The 15,747-nt window shown below is 42.5% G+C and overlaps 1 protein-coding gene across 6 annotated transcripts in view; it reads left to right on the forward strand.

The window, feature by feature from the left end:
- Positions 1-3,454: 3,454 nt before the first annotated feature.
- Positions 3,455-15,747, forward strand: part of Impact (impact RWD domain protein) — a 36,715-nt gene continuing 24,422 nt past the window's right edge. Inside the window, exons 1-3 of one of the 6 annotated variants that reach the window (XM_040757862.1) lie at positions 3,480-3,622; positions 3,958-4,061; positions 5,131-5,210. Coding sequence is in view for 3 of the 6 variants with exons in the window: in XM_040757857.1 (XP_040613791.1) it covers positions 3,455-3,622 (168 nt within the window). In the remaining 3 variants the exon portion in view is untranslated. Of the gene's footprint in view, positions 3,623-3,957; positions 4,062-5,130; positions 5,211-13,832; positions 14,301-14,334; positions 15,738-15,747 lie in introns of those variants that run through there. The other 5 variants (XM_040757863.1, XM_040757857.1, XM_040757861.1 and 2 more) reach the window with 5 other exon arrangements.

Consider the following 15,747-nt stretch of genomic DNA (forward strand, 5'->3'; position numbering starts at 1 on the left):
ACCTGTTTCTCTTCGTCTACGCTTTGTCTTTGGACTTTTTACTTTTCTTTCATTCTGTATGTCCTACTCCCTGTGTGTCTGTCTGGCTCTGGACATCTCCCTCCCTTTCTCTTTCCGCTTCTCATTCTCTGCCTCTCAAGCCTAGATTCCCCCTCCTAATTCTCTCTCTCTGCCAGCCAGCCCTGCTGATCCCTCTACTGCCTAGCTCTTGGCAGTTCAGCATTTTATTTTATCAATCAGGTGCCTTAGGCAGGCAAAGCAACACAGCCTTACACTGTGAAACAAATGCAGCATAAAATGTAACTCACCTTTTCCTAGAGAAAGTAATATTCCACACAATAGTGAGTAGCCAGTGTTATTGCCCTCAGTCTGAGGTCTGAGACCCCGAAGATGTGGCAACTCTTTGGAACTCTTTTGGTGACCAGGGCGTGCAGGTTTTGGTCTCTGGTTCCTCACAGCCTTTGATCAGTGCTCCTTTCCTCCCTGCTTCCTCTTCCCTTCTGTCTTCCCTGGCCACTGTCAGAATATTTACCTGTTCCTTCTGTTGGTGGCAGCTGCCAGGACATTCTGGGGAACCTGCCTCTCTCGGGATAGTGCAGGAGAGCCTAGGGTACCCAAGGGCTGTTCAGAAGCTGAACAGTGATGAGGGTCACTCAGGAACTGTTTTCCACTGCGGCAGGACGCTCCAGGATGAATCGGATCTCCAGGCAGGAAAGCAAGCTGACCTCCGGGTAGAGGTGCCATACTGATGCCACAGATGGCTGCTGGCCTATGGGAGCCACAAATGAATGTGTGCAGTTGCCAGAACTTTGTGCCAGGAGGGTTTAGGAGCACACACTAGAGACTGGCAGCTTGGTGGCATCAGCCTTGGGGACAGCCCCAAGTAGTATCAGTTTCAGTAGCATAGGGGCTGTGTGACCCCGATGGTGCCCGTGGATCTTCAGTTAACATGCCACTCTCCTGTGTGATTCCGCTCGTGTGGCACCATGGGATCAGCCCCTCCCCCAGGACACACGGCAATGCCTGTGGCTGTGCTTGCTTAGTAGTCAAGCTGCCCCCAAGGCCACTTGCATGCCGCCTCTTTTCTCTGAGTTCCCAGCTGGTTCATCCAGCGTTACTGAGAGTAGGCATGGACAGGCAACTAGAGAAGTCTTTCTTGCACTTGATGGTGCTATGCCAGGAAAAGTAACACTAGAGAGTGTCTCCTAGTAGATGCCCTGAACAAACAGGAGCAGCCTGCTAATACACTCCAGAAGAGATATTTGGACCAGTCATAACCTTGTCTCTATCACCAATCACAGTTAGTAAGGCTTATGCTTTAGATTGAAGCACAGCTTCCTACAAGTTATGGTAGTCCCTTCTAGGGCATATATGTGTTTAGGAAGACATATTACAAACACATCAAAGACATTTATGTTATATATTTGTTGGATACCGATTCGTACTGTGAAGAAGAAAATTACACATGATAAGGGCCTTGGGGAGGAGAAATTGTCCTATTAATGAAAAGGGGTACTGGCACTTTCTGCGCTGTTCTCCTGTCAAACACAAGCAGGCAGAAGCACAAGACTTTCAACTAAGGTGACTTTGTGACTGTGATAAAGTTACACACACACACACACACACACACACACACACACACACACACACACAGGTCCAGTTTGCTGGAAGGATATGATGCCAGCAATTGAAATGATCAAACATCCCCTCTCCCAGTTACTGTGAGTGAATACGACTCCTTTGCTTACTGCAGCTTCAGCTCTACCCCACCCCCCTGCTTCCTAGAGAGGGTTCATTAGGATACCTGTCAAGGGATCCAGCACCCAATCATACTTCAGTTTTCCTGACAACCTCCAACACAGAGTAATTCCCTTCCTTCAAGGTAAGCCTAAACCCTCCAACAAACTCTTTGACAAACTTTCTTACAAAGACTTTCCAAGTGTTGCCTCAGGGTAACAGTAAGCCTGAGTTACTCAGATTCTAGAATGCTCCTAAAGGCCCTTTGTAGAGAACATATTTAGAGGGGGTGGGAGAAAAGTCCTTAGGTATTTTTGTCCTGGGAACTGAACGGTAAGGAAACAGCCAAGTAAGACCAGGGGATGGGTATTGAGCTCTGAGGGAAAAGAACGTAGCTTCATTTTATAACCAACACTTGATTTCACATGCGTCACCCCAATCACCGATTTTGAGTTTAAAGGGAAAACTAATCCTGTTCTCCAAATGTAAAAAGTTCCAGCCTGGGAAACCTCGGCAGACACTGTGTATCTCCAAGAAAGGTTTAACTGGTTGCCGCTCTCCCCCAGGGTGTTGAACATAACCAATCCTTGTTAAATAATTAAAACCAGAACTGCTAAGTATTGCTTCTAGAAGTACATTTATTAAGGCTAAGTATCATACAAAATTTAAAAAATTTTAGTCGGGCAGTGGTGGCATATGCCCTTAATCCCAGGACTCAGGAGGCAGACGCAGAGGCAGGTGGATTTCTGTGAGTTCCAGGCCAGCCTGGTCTACAAAACTACACAGAGAAATACTGTCTCAAAAAACAAAGCAAAACAAAACAAAAAGCCAAAACATACTTATGAAGAGCTCCAGGAAGAATTCACTTTTTAGTGGAAACTGAATGGTAGCTAACCCCACAAGTCTTGTGACTAATAACAAAAGAAGAAATATTTCTGGTTATTTTTTACGGTTGACTCAATTTCGTTTCCCTATATATGGCCTTCCCTAGCCTGGAACTCACTATGTTGACCAGGCTGGCTTTAAACTCCTAGATCCCGGTCTCTACCTCTTGATGTTAGAAATGACACCAGGCTAGCCATTCTTTGCACAATGAATCAATGATCCAGTTCTACTCTAATTAGAATAATTAGCGTCTCACATGGAAATTGTTCTTATACACAATGTTGTATCACAAGCCAACCGTGAGAGAAGGCTTCTCACATTTTCAAATTATTTACCCTTTCCAGCTCATTTCTGTTTGTAAATCAAACTGTTTTGCTAAAAATAACCACGTACCTCTGAACATCAAAAAAAGAAACAAATTTTAACAACAACAACAACAACAAAAACCCGAAAAACGAGCAGGGTAGTGGTGGCGCACGCCTTTAATCCCAGCACTCGAGAGGCAGAGGAGGGTAAATCTCTGTGAGTTCGAGGCCAGCCTGGTCTATAAAGGGGGGGGGGGGGGGGGAGGGACCAGGACAGCCTCCAAAGTCACCGGGAAACCCTGTCTCGAAAAATCAAACTAGAACCAACCCCTGAAAACTGCCTTGAAAATGTCTCCCACGATCCCGATGGTGAGGGATGGGGGTGCGGAAGACCGCTTGCCAAGCTCCTCTGCATAGCCTATTAGGCGCGCATGCGCAAAAGAATGAACTACACCGCAATGGGTCGGAAAGCCCAGCAATCAGGGGCCCTAGTCCCTGCACTGGAGGTGACCCGGAAGCAGATGTGCATGGTAGGCGGTGCTGGGCTTTCATTTCCGATACACAATAGATCTGTGCAGTCACTGCTTTGCGAGTCCTCGTTTCTTGCGACGTCAGTGACTCTATCGTGTGGTGTGGCTGCTCCTGCAGGCCCTATGGCGGAGGCAGAGGGGGACGTTGGGAGCGACCAGAGGCAGGTAAGTTCTTTCCTCAGGGAGCCACACCTGGCCTCTGTGATGTCTGCGCTGGCATCCCCAGTGCAGCCTGTGGCCCCCGATGCGTCAGCCATTAGGACGCCACCGAGCCTCCCATTTTCCAACTGCGTGTTCATGGCGATCAGGGAGCTCTCTCCGTCAGCCAGGGTGTCCTCGAGCCCACAGATCCTCCTGCCTGCGCCTCCAGACAGCCAGGGTCAAGGGTGTGCGTTACCACACCGATAGTGTGCCCGAGTCACAAGGCTCCCCGAAGAGACCAGGGAGACAGACCACCGATGCGAATGCACAGGCTTATTGATGACTCTATCTTACCGCAGGAGGGGCCCCAGCTAGCAAGGTGACGCAGCAGCCTCCAGAGGGAGTGAAGCTCTCTGTCTACAGCTAGGTTTTAAAGACAAAAGATACTGGATTACATCAGTAGGTACGGGTTGGCTTCTGATTGGCTGACATTTGGGGAACCATCAAGAACATTTTTCAAGGTCATGTTTTTGGCGTGTAATACCTGCTTACCCATTTTTCTCAAAGGCTGGTACCGGGAGGGAACAAACACTCTGTGGTTTCTATGGCTTGCAGATGGCCTATTGTACCAATTTTTTTTTTCAGAATTGAATTTCATGGAGAGTACTGGGGAGTTTCTTTTGCCTTCAAACAGTCCCCATGATTCAAGTCTCTAGGAGGCTGGGGGTGGGGGTGAGGGGGGTTGGAGCTCCTTTGAATTCAGTTTTGGCCCTAGGCCTACTGCATACAACATATTCTCTAGGAGCTAAGGCTGGGGGAAGGGTTCAGCTATGGTTTTTGGCACTAATCCAACCATGGATTTCCTTTTTTTTTTTTGGTTTTTCGAGACAGGGTTGAGACAGGGTTTCTCTGTATTGCTTTAGATCCTGTCCTGAAACTCACTCTGTAGACCAGGCTGTCCTCGAACTCACAGAGATCCCTCTCAAGTGCTGGGATTAAAGTCATGTGCTACCAACCCTGCCCAATCATGGATTTCTAAAGCTTATTATTATTATTATTATTTTGTTTGTTTTTTCGAGACAGGGTTGAGACATGGTTTCTCTGTATTGTTTTGGAGGCTGTCCTGGAGCTCCCTCTATAGACCAGGCTGGCCTTGAACTCACAGAGATCCTCTGCCTCTACCTCCCAAGTGCTGGGACTAAAGTCAGGTGCTACCAACGCCTGGCCTAATCATGGATTTCTAAAGCTTATTTATTTATTTATTTTTGGTTTTTCGAGACATGGTTTCTCTGTATTGTTTTGGAGGTTGTCCTGGAGCTCCCTTTGTAGACCAGGCTGGCCTTGAACTCACAGAGATCCCCTGCCTCTGTCTCCCGAGTGCTGGGATCAAAGATGTGCGCCACCAACGTCCAGCCTCTAAAGCTTAATTTTTAACTGTGTACTGCTCCTAGGGGCCTGTAATGTTGTGATCATTGAACCATTAGCTGTATGGTTCCCAATCTATTCTTTGTAAACTGTACCAATCTATTTAGAATACAGGGACCAAATGTAAGCAGGACCAGGAGGACAACCAGGGGTCCTGTTATCGTGGATATGAACGTCGTGAGCCAGGGTGAGTTATTAAACCAAGATTCAAACCATCCTTGTTGAGCTTCGAGTTCTCTTCTCCATCTTTCTAGCCCTCCTCTGATTTCAGTCATGTTGTCTTTTCTGCGACCTGAATGGTCTCTGTAAAAACAGCACTTCTCCCGCAGGGCTGCACACAATCCACTCTGTTGGAGGAATAGTAAATCTAAACCCCTACAGTTTTGTAGGGATACCTCAGCCAGGGAAGAAAGGGAATCTTCTAGGTGTGTAGTGGAATCTTCTATTCTTTTAAGGTCATTGTCTAGGCTTGCTTGCTCTTTTTTTTTTTTCAAGACAGGGTTTCCCTTTGCCTTTGGAGGCTGTCCTGGAACTAGCTCTTGTAGACCAGGCTGGTCTCGAACTCACAGTGATTCACCTGCCTCTGCCTCCCAAGTGCTAGGATTAAAGGTGTGCCCCTCCAACGCCCAGCTATCTAGGCTTATTCTTAAAGTAGAATAATGTATGAGAGCTGTGGTTTCTGTCCCTATACCTGCAGCTATGCCCGCGCCTACTAAGAGGTTGAGGGTGATTTCAGTATGGGCTCTCTTTTAGCTTTGTGGTTTTCTATGAGGTCTAATAGCTGCTCTTCTGTATGATAGATGAGTCTGGAGAGCAACCCAGATTATCTTTGTGTGTGTGAAGGGAGAAATGCCAGTGGAGCATGCCCACCACGTATCATTGTGGGGGAATCGAGTAGCCCTCCGAGTTAATGCTGGGGTATGTTTGGTTACAGAGGTGATAATGAGTAGGTGGGATGGAACCTAGACAGCTTCCTCATCCAGATGCTTGCTGTAAAGTTAAAGTGACTTTTGAGTACCAGCAGCATTGGTCAGAATTTTTCTCAACTGAATAGCTTCATAGTATGGTGGAGGTATCTCATAGCAGAGCCAGCAGAGCTTAGTAACATTGGGGTTAGTGACACTGAGAAATAGATAGATTGTTGGAGTACTGTTTCTAAAATTTCTTGAGTGGAGACTGAGGCAGAGGTGGGCTGGCTGGAACTGATGGAGCCAAACCTGGGTTTGTCTATTAAGACACGATTTGGGTCAACAGGTTCAGCCTGGTTGTTTGGCCATTGGATTCCGAGTTGTAACCCAAATAGGACTCCATCATCATCCTGGTGACTGAATACCCTGTCTTTGGTATATAGCCTTGGTGGGGAAGGCCTCCGTCCATCCACAAAAGGTATCTATGAATACTCTGTCCATCCCTGATGAAGCTACTCCCATCCATGAACCAGGACTCTTCTGCATCCAGCAACGATGTGTCCTGCAGATCAGGTCTGACACAATGTGCTTGTGCCAGGTGAGCCCCCAAATGCTGTGCCCAAGTCGTGAAGATCCCCAGAGACCACCAGGGAGACAGACCCACTGAACTGTAAAAGCAAGATTTTATTGTTCATCTAACCATGACAGGGACCCTGTCTGGCCAGCTGTCATAGCAGCCTCTGCCTCCTGAGTGCTGGGATTAAAGGCAAGCGCCACCACGCCTGGCTCAAGATTTGGGTTTGTAATTGAGCCATATCATGAGCAATATCATCGTTTTCCCAAATTCCCAACAAATGATTGTTAGATAAATTCCAATTATGACCCTCACTATAAGGTAATGGCTTTATATATATATGTTACGAAAGCTGGCGTAACATTTGATAGAAAGCTGAACTTTAATACTTTCTACCTCTTATCTTAGTTCCAAAACTACATCTTCTAGAGCATCGAGTTTTGCTTCTCATATTTTATCTATAATTTTTTGCCTTGAAAGGATTAAAGAGACATGTTTATTTAAGTCATTAACAAAATGTGAAGTTTTATGTCTGAGAATAGGGCAATTATTGAGACTGTAAGTGAAGTAAGAATGGCTATTAAAACACCTATGCCTAAAATGCTTTGGTCTAATTAAGTCATTAACTCTTTTAGGATTTGTAAGGCTTCATTGTCAAACCAAGCATCATTTTTTAAATCTACAGGAAGCATAATATAAGAAGGTCTTCGTAATAGCAAAATAATTGAATAATTTTTCGTTGATATATATTTAGCACAGTTTGTTAAAATACATTTGGAACAACTGACTAGATCTTTCTACTTTAGTAATTTTTTAAATCTGAAGGCTGTCTAGCAGTGAGTATGCCATAAGGATAGCCTAGGCAAGCTCTAACTGCCATAAGAAAGCTCTTAGGTAGCCTAGGTCTTTTTAAAGAAACCATGTCAGTTACAGCAAAAAGGTAAATAATTCTGGAAAAACATCAGAAACTTTGTATAATGGAGAGTGACTAACATAAATAGGTTCTACCCATCCTGGAGTGTACCATCTTTTAATAGGCTCATGTCTAAATATTTCAGGTTCTTGTCCATATGATGTCGTTAAGTATCCTCTGTAATCCTGAAAAGGACTGACTATAGAATTTTCATAATTTTTTCTAGAGTTTTCCATGGATCATGTACTGAAACCTATTTGCCAAATCCACATTTAAGCCATCTTGGACTTTCTTTTTCAAACGAGGATGCCCATAGCTGATCTTTATCCCGACATTCTTGTAGACATTCTTTAAGGGGTATAGGTTCTTCTGGCCTAATAAAAGTTTCATTATAATTACAGAATCCCCAAATCTTTATTGCAAGCTCACATACTATCCTTCTTCCCTCATCTGGAAAAATTCTATCTGGAGCATCAGTTTTATAATAATGGGAAGGTACCCTGGGGAGGGTATTCCCCTTAATGTAATGAAAATTGGAGCCAAGTCTGACATTCCCTCATATTTAATTACAGAGGAAGTCAAATGAGAAGTATTAGGGTTTCCTCCTAATAACTGACCTTGATATACACCTTATCCTCAACCCATGGGATGAAGGAGTGGAGGATGAGGAACATACGTCCCAAACAAGGTTGCAGAGGTACAGTATACCAGTGTAGTGACCATACCAGGCATAGCAAGAAATGTGTTCTCTGCCGAGGGTGATTTCCCGTTATCAGAGACCATTTGTTGTGCTCTCTGGGTGAGTTTCTTCAGTTGTCCCCAGGTGGGTGGATGACAGCGCAGGGGGAGGCGATGCGGCCTGTGGAGGAGAGAGAGCAAGCTTCTTCATTTCCCGTATTACTTCCTTCACCTTCTTTCGTTTCCTTCTTTTCTGGGTTCTCAATAGAGGCTTTTTTGGTGGAAGGGTTCAATAAGTCTGTCTGGAATCCAGATTGGGGTTTCTGCATTTTTTGGAAAAAAAACAAGCATATCCTGTTCCTGAGATAATTAACACATCTGTCCCTTTCCAGGTGCCAGTTAAAAGATCCTACCACATCGCTAAAGGAGTAACAGTCTGCTGTAGGGGGGCCCAATGCTTTTGCATAGGAGTAAAACTTTTATCATCTGTGTTAAGGTGATTAATGGTAAAAAGAACACGGCTTAATAATTGATGAAGTGAATACTAAAGACCACTGGATCTTAGTCTTTGAAGTTTTACCTTAAGATTTTGATGAGTCCTTTCTATGATAGCCTGTCATTGGGGGTTATATGGAATTCCCGTTGTATGTTCTATACCCCATTGAATGCAAAACTTCTCAAAAGCTTGACAAGTATAAGCTGGAGCATTATCAGTTTTAAATCTTTTTGGCATACCTAACGAGGGGAGGCATGTAATAAGATGTTGTATGACATCTTCCACAGCTTCTCCAGTTCTTGAAGTGGCCATGACCACATGAGAGTAAGTGTCTACAGAAACATGTACATACGCCAATTTTCCAAATTCTGGGATATGAGTTACATTCATTTGCCATGAAACTTGAGCCATAAGGTCCCTTGGATTAACTCCCATTTTTAATGGATGCTATATATCAGGAAAGTATTCAGAGTCCTTCACAATTTGCCTAACCTGTTCTCGTGTTAAATTGAACATCTTTCTCAAGCTTTCTGATGATGTAAAGCATGACTTTCTAATGCTTGTTCCACCATACTAGCAATCAAGTGTTCCTTTGTTAATAAATCTGCCATAGCATATCCTGAAGCCAATGGACCTGACAGGCCAATATGTCCTCTGATATGTCCTATAAAATTTTTCTTTTTCTTGATTGAATTATATTTTGCAACTGAAACAAGAGTGATATAATTTCCAGATATAAGAGCTGTCTCTATATTAGGAAATAACATACTACATATTTTGGATCTGTATAAATATTAAACTTTTCAGTTATGTGTTCAAGGGCAGCAATAACTGCTATAATTCCCACCTGCTGTGTAGAAATTCCTTTTCTCCTTTTAATAATTACAGGTTTATCTTTTATATACACAGCTGAAGTTCCATTAGATGACCCATCTGTGAATACCAAGAGGGCATCGGAGATAGGTTCCAATGCTATTTTTGAAGGAAAGATTATCTCTTCTACAAACTATAATAGAGGGTGTTGAGGTATATGATATTTGATTTGTCCCATATAATAAGCTAATGCAATTCCCCAATCATCTGCAGTATGACTAAATATTCCAATTGTTCCTTATTATAAGGAATGTTAATTTCTTGCATTTCTTTGCCAAATAATTACCTAGATCTTAACCTTCCCTTAATAAGTAATTGACTGCACATAAGAGGATAAGAAGATATCATTTTCACTTGAGTATGAGGAAGATATATCCATTCTAGTACACCTTCTTGCCATAAACATGCAGTAAGATGTTTTAAGTATAATAAGGGACCATGATTTTAGATAATTTATTTGTTTTACTTTTGCATCTTGCATCTTTTGTTCTATTAATTCAAAAAAATTTGGGGGGGTTTTCGAGACAGGGTTTCTCTATTGTTTTGGAGGTATCCTGGAACTCTCTCTGTAGACCAGGCTGTCCTTGAACTCATAGAGATCCACCTGCCTCTGCCTCCCGGGCGCTAGGATTAAAGGTGTATGCCACCAATGCCTGGCTAATTCAAAAAATTTTTTTTGTTTTTTTTCGAGACAGGGTTTCTCTATGGCTTTGGAGGCTGTCCTGGAACTCACTTGGTAGTCCAGGCTGGTCTCGAACTCACAGAGATCCGCCTGCCTCTGCCTCCCGAGTGCTGGGATTAAAGGTACGTGCCACCAATGGCCGGCTAAAATTTTTAAGGCTTCTTTTGCAAGCTGTCTTTTAGATTTGGGGTAAGGATCTCCATTTAGAATTTCAAATAAAAGATGTCTGGTAGTAATTTTTAAATAAGGACTAACCCAATTAATATTTCCCAATAATTTTTGAAAAGCATTCTCTTTAATTTATCAATCCTAAATTGCAATTTTTGAGATGTGATAAATTCACTATAACTTGTTTTTCCTAAATAATTTATTGGTTTGTTATGTTGAGTTTTGTCCAGGGCAATAATTAACCCTTGCTGAGTCAACACCTCAATCATATTTTTCAAAATTAATTCATTAAGTCCTTTGTTTTTTCTGCTATGAGAATACATACAATGTAATATGAAGGCCTTTCTATATTTATCTCTAATGGATCTTAAGGCTTGATCTACAGATTTCTGACAGAGTGGAAATATTTTTCATACCTTTGGGGAGAACTCTATTGATATCTTTGAAATGGCCTTTGAAAATTAACAGAAGGGCCGGGCGTTGGTGGTGCATGCCTTTAATCCCAGCACTCGGGAGGCAGAGGCAGGCGGATCTCTGTGAGTTCGAGGCCAGCCTGGTCTACAGAGCGAGTGCCAGGACAACCTCCAAAACTACACAGAGAAACCCTGTCTCGAAAAAACCAAAAAAAAAAAAAAAAAAAAGAAAAAAGAAAAAAGAAAAAAGAAAATTAACAGAAGGAATGCTGAAGGCAAAAACTCTGTATCTTTGGGTTGTAGTTTTATGTTAAAAAATCCTTTAAATCTATAACTATCACATAATAACTCTTGGGGACAGCTACTGGGGATGGAAGTCCTGGTTGTAAAACTATTAACAGCCCTAAGATCTTGTAAAAGTCTCCATTTGCCTGATTTTTTCTTAATGACAAACACAGGACTATTCCATGGACTGTTAGATTCTTCAGTATGCTCTAACTACAGTTGTTCTTCTACTAGTTGGTCTAAAGTCTGTATCTTTTCCTGAGTTAGGGGCCACTGATTCACCTAAACAGGCTCATCATTAATCCATGAAATTTTATCTACATATAATTCACCAGCAGCCCCTTTATAAAATGCTGATCATTCCAGTTTTTTTTTTGTTTTTGTTTTTTCGAGACAGGGTTTGTCTGTATTGTTTTTAGAGGCTGTCCTGGAACCATTCCAGTTTTTATCCATGGTTAATTTTACTTTCATTTTCCCCAAGATATCTCTTCCCCATAAGGAGAATAGCAAAGAGGGAATAATGTAAGGTTGAAAAGTACCTACTTTATTTTCACATTTCCATGTGAGGATTTTTGAACTTTGAGCTACATTGGAAGCTAGCCCCAATCCCACCAGAGGAGAGGTTTGAACTACAGGCCGTGTCCCTTGCAATGCAAGACCTGTCTGCTCCTGTGTCTAATAATCCTTGAATATTTTCTCCTACATTTACAGTTTTTAAAGGTCTCTGTCTAGTAATTTCCTGAGTCCAAGCTACCACTCTGTGGAGCCAAACCCTTCATCCCCTCTAGCCTCTAGCCTGGGGAGCTGTATGTAAGGGAGTAGTATTATCTTAGGTACCCGTAGGTTCTTAGGTAGTTGTATTGTTTCTTTCAATGGCCTAATCATAATTTTTACTTCTCCCTGGAAGTCTGAATCAATTACTCCAGGAAGTACTTCAAAATTTTTCTTTTTCTTTTTTTTGGTTTTATGAGACAGGGTTTCTCTGTATTGTTTTGAAGGCTGTTGGTCCAGCCTGTCCTCGAACTCACAGAGATCCGCCTGCCTCTGCCTCCCAAGTGCTGGGATTAAACTGTGTGCGTCACCACCGCCCCGCCCAAAATTTTTCTTATAATTTGACCTTCTGCGTACTATAAGACCAAAGGTGCCAGGTGGTAGTGGCCCTTTAAATCCTGTAACTACTAATTGTATTCCCTCATAAAGAGAAAGTAAATAATCTTTGTCTACTGCAAGATCTAATCCTGCACTTCCTGGGGTTGCTCTGGGTAAGTTTAAGATGCTAAACTCAGTAGCCAGAGGAATTAATTCACTTTTACTTTCCTCTATTTCCCCATTTTGCCCTTTTTTATTTTGGGGCACAGGGCATGCCCCTCATCCCGTTTTTTGTCTCCTCATATTCCAGGGGGGTTCCATCCTTATGAAATTTAGATTTACATTCATTTCTCCAATGCTTTCCCTTCTTACATCGAGGACATAGCCCTGGAGGTTGATTTTTCTTTTATTTTTTGAAATCTCCTTTTTTACAGTTATGGCTTATATGTCCTTGTTGTCTACAAGAAAAGCATGAATTTTTTCCTCTCTTTAAGTTCTGAACATAGGGACAGAAATGTTGCCCTTGCATAGCTGCAGTATATAGGCCACACCCTGGACCACTGCTGGTGAGGCATCTTTACATGCTTTGATGGCAGAGAGTATTGGCTTTTTCCCATGCAAGTTATTTTAATAACATGTCCAAGCCCTCAGAGGGAGGAAGCATCCTGCCTAATGCTTCTTCTAACCTAGCAATAAAGTCTTCATATGGTTTATCTTGTTTTTGTTTGATTCCTGCTAATACAGTTGTCTTACCATCAGCAGGATGGAGCCTTCTCCAAACAGCTATTACTATCTTAGAAACTTCCTCTACTATTTCCCCTTTTAAACTAACTTGTTCCTGGGGGGAGGCATAGTCTTCTCTACCCAAGAGCATTGACACAGTAGGTTTACCTGCCTTTTTTGTGAGGACTAAATTCTGAATTACTTCTCTTGCTCTATCCTCATATTCAGTCTTCCATGTTATAAAGTGCCCTGGGCTAAGAGTGGACTTTGCGGTCTGATGCCAACCATAAGGAGTTAACCACATGCTACCCAACATTTCTACAATCTGTAAAGTGTTTGGAGCACTTGGCCCAATGCTCTTAACAAAATACTGCAGTTCTTTAAGAGTTTTTAAAGGAAGAGGTTCCCATTGGGGTGTCTCTCCTTCAAGACTGGTTACTGGAAAACAAAAATCCAAGTATCTCCTCTTTGCTTGGCTTCTTTTATAGAAACCCCCTATTATTTGGCATCTTTCTTTCAAACTTTACTAATTTTGCTTTGAAAGCAGCAGGAGGAGGAGCAGTGTCTGCCGCAAAAATATCTATTTCTGTCTCACCATAAAAACAATCCCTTTCCTGATCAAGATCATATTCCTGTTTCATCACCCATTTTTCATTGTTCCTCATCATTCATCCAATCATCCCCCAGTTGTGCCTTGAGGAGAGTAGTAGTAGATGAGGAGGTATTATATGACTTAGTTTCTTTCCTCAGAGGAATTACCTCATCCTCAGAGCGTGCTTCTGCAAAGAATTCCATTTCTGGTTTCTCTGAAAGGAGATCTCTGATTTGTACCCATAATGAAAATGCCTGTTTAGGATCATGGCATTCATAAAATTTCCTCATCTCTTTTTTTTTTAAATGATTTATTTATTTATATGGGTACTTTGCATGAATATCTGCACACCAGAAGGGCATCAGACAGTTGTGAGCTGCCATGTGGGAGTTGGGAATTGAACTCAGAACCTTTGGGAGAACAATGAGTGCTCTTAACCACTGAGCCATCTCTCCAGCTCCCCAATTTCCTCATCTCTTGCCCTACTTTTTTCTACTTTTCTACAGACAGGCTTCCTTCCTCTGGGAACCATGGACTGACATTTATTACACAATCATAAGATGGTGCCAAACTCTTCTTTGAAGTTTTAACACCTCTACTTTCTAACATATCACTCAATGCTACCAGGAACAAACCTCTGTTTTTGGACTGTGACTGCCCCATGATTCTTACCTTCTTGGTGTCTTAACTCGATGTCTATCGAGGAGTCTGTAACACTCTGGCAAGGTCCTATCCTTACCTGAAAAAGTATTTTTTTTGGAAAAAGGAAAGAAAAGGGAAGAGAAAACTTACCTACTTCGAGTCACACGTTGAGGGCACCAGCTGTCACAGACCACCCCAGTCGGATATGGGGGACCCTGGAATGAGGGTTCTCGAAAACTAGGTGAGTAAGGATTTGGCAGTGACAAACAGAAACAAACACAGAGGCAGTTTGAATCTGAGTGTATTTTAGCAAGGCTTTTTATCCAGGATTAAGCACATCTTCTCAGAGTTTGCGTTCAGTGAAGCAGATAAATGACATCATCATTACTAGGCTAATAAAATGATAAATCAAAAAAATCATTCAAGGCTAGCCATAGCTAACCACCTATTTTTAAGATCAGGTTAATAAATTTTTATGGTTAGTTATTGTTTAACATTTGTTACCTAGTTCACAACTGTTTGATATCTGTTGCCTAGTTCTTGTGAGTCTATGAAATATTGAGCTATTTTAGCTTTTTTCCTTATGAAAAAGCTTTCTTTACCAAACATTAAAACCACTCTCGATCACACATGTACAGCCATATGAAATTTTATTGTTGGGCAAGTTTTTATTAATATTATTACTATTTACTTATGTGAATGATTCATAAAGCTCTGGTTTTCTTGGGGACAAGGTCATGGTCAGTGACCATGTCTCAGGGGACGGTTTCTCATTTTTATATTTTGTTTAAAATGTCAGCATAGGCTTTCAGGAACATTTTGTTCATATGAGAAAAGGGTTGAAGAACAGGAATTGCCATGAGAACTACAGCTCATTTTTTTCCCCCTCTGGCCGAGAGTACCACAACCGTTTCCAGGAGACCTCCATCTTTTGAAGTTATCGCCTCAGTCTGTGGAACTTGTCACACAGAATCTACTGGATTTGGTGTGGCAGTCAAACAGTCCTCAGGATCCAAATATCTAGGAGGCTGTGTGTGAGGGGGGTTGTGGGGGCTAGAGCTCCTTTGTGTTCAGTTTTGGCCCTAGGCCTGTTGCATACAACATAGTCTCTAGGAACTAAGGCTGGGGGAAGGGTTGATTTGGAGTTTTAGCTCTTTATCCAGCTAATTCTTTTTGGAAATGAAATGTTTTGCTAAAAATAACCAAGTACCTCTGAACATTAAAAAAGAGAGAAAGAAACAACAACAACAACAAAAAAAAACAAACCAAAAATTGCTTTGAAAGTTTGGTGCAATCTGGTGTAAATCCACAATGTCTCCCATGGTTCCGATGGTGAGGGGCAGGGGGTGCAGAAGACCCCTATCCCTTTAGAAAGAAAGACCTAGCAGCAACGTAAGCAAGTAAGCTCCTCTGAGTCACCCATAGGGTCTTAGGTGCACATGCGCAAAAGACTGCAGGGCTAGAAAGCCTAGCATCTGGATTACCTCACCATCCTTGGGAGGTGACCCGGAAGCAGATGTGCATGGTAGGCGGTACCGGACTTTCATTTCCGGTGCACAACAGCTCTGTAAAGTCGCTGCTGCTTCCCGTCCTTGTTTCCTGGGAAGTCAGTGGAAATCGTGTGGCTGTTCCCACGGGCCCCATGGCGGAGGGGGACGTCGGGAGCGACCAGAAACAGGTGAGGCTGT

The sequence above is a fragment of the Mesocricetus auratus genome, unplaced genomic scaffold, assembly GCF_017639785.1.
Source record: "Mesocricetus auratus isolate SY011 unplaced genomic scaffold, BCM_Maur_2.0 Super-Scaffold_100015, whole genome shotgun sequence".
Classification (NCBI taxonomy): Eukaryota; Metazoa; Chordata; class Mammalia; order Rodentia; family Cricetidae; genus Mesocricetus; species Mesocricetus auratus.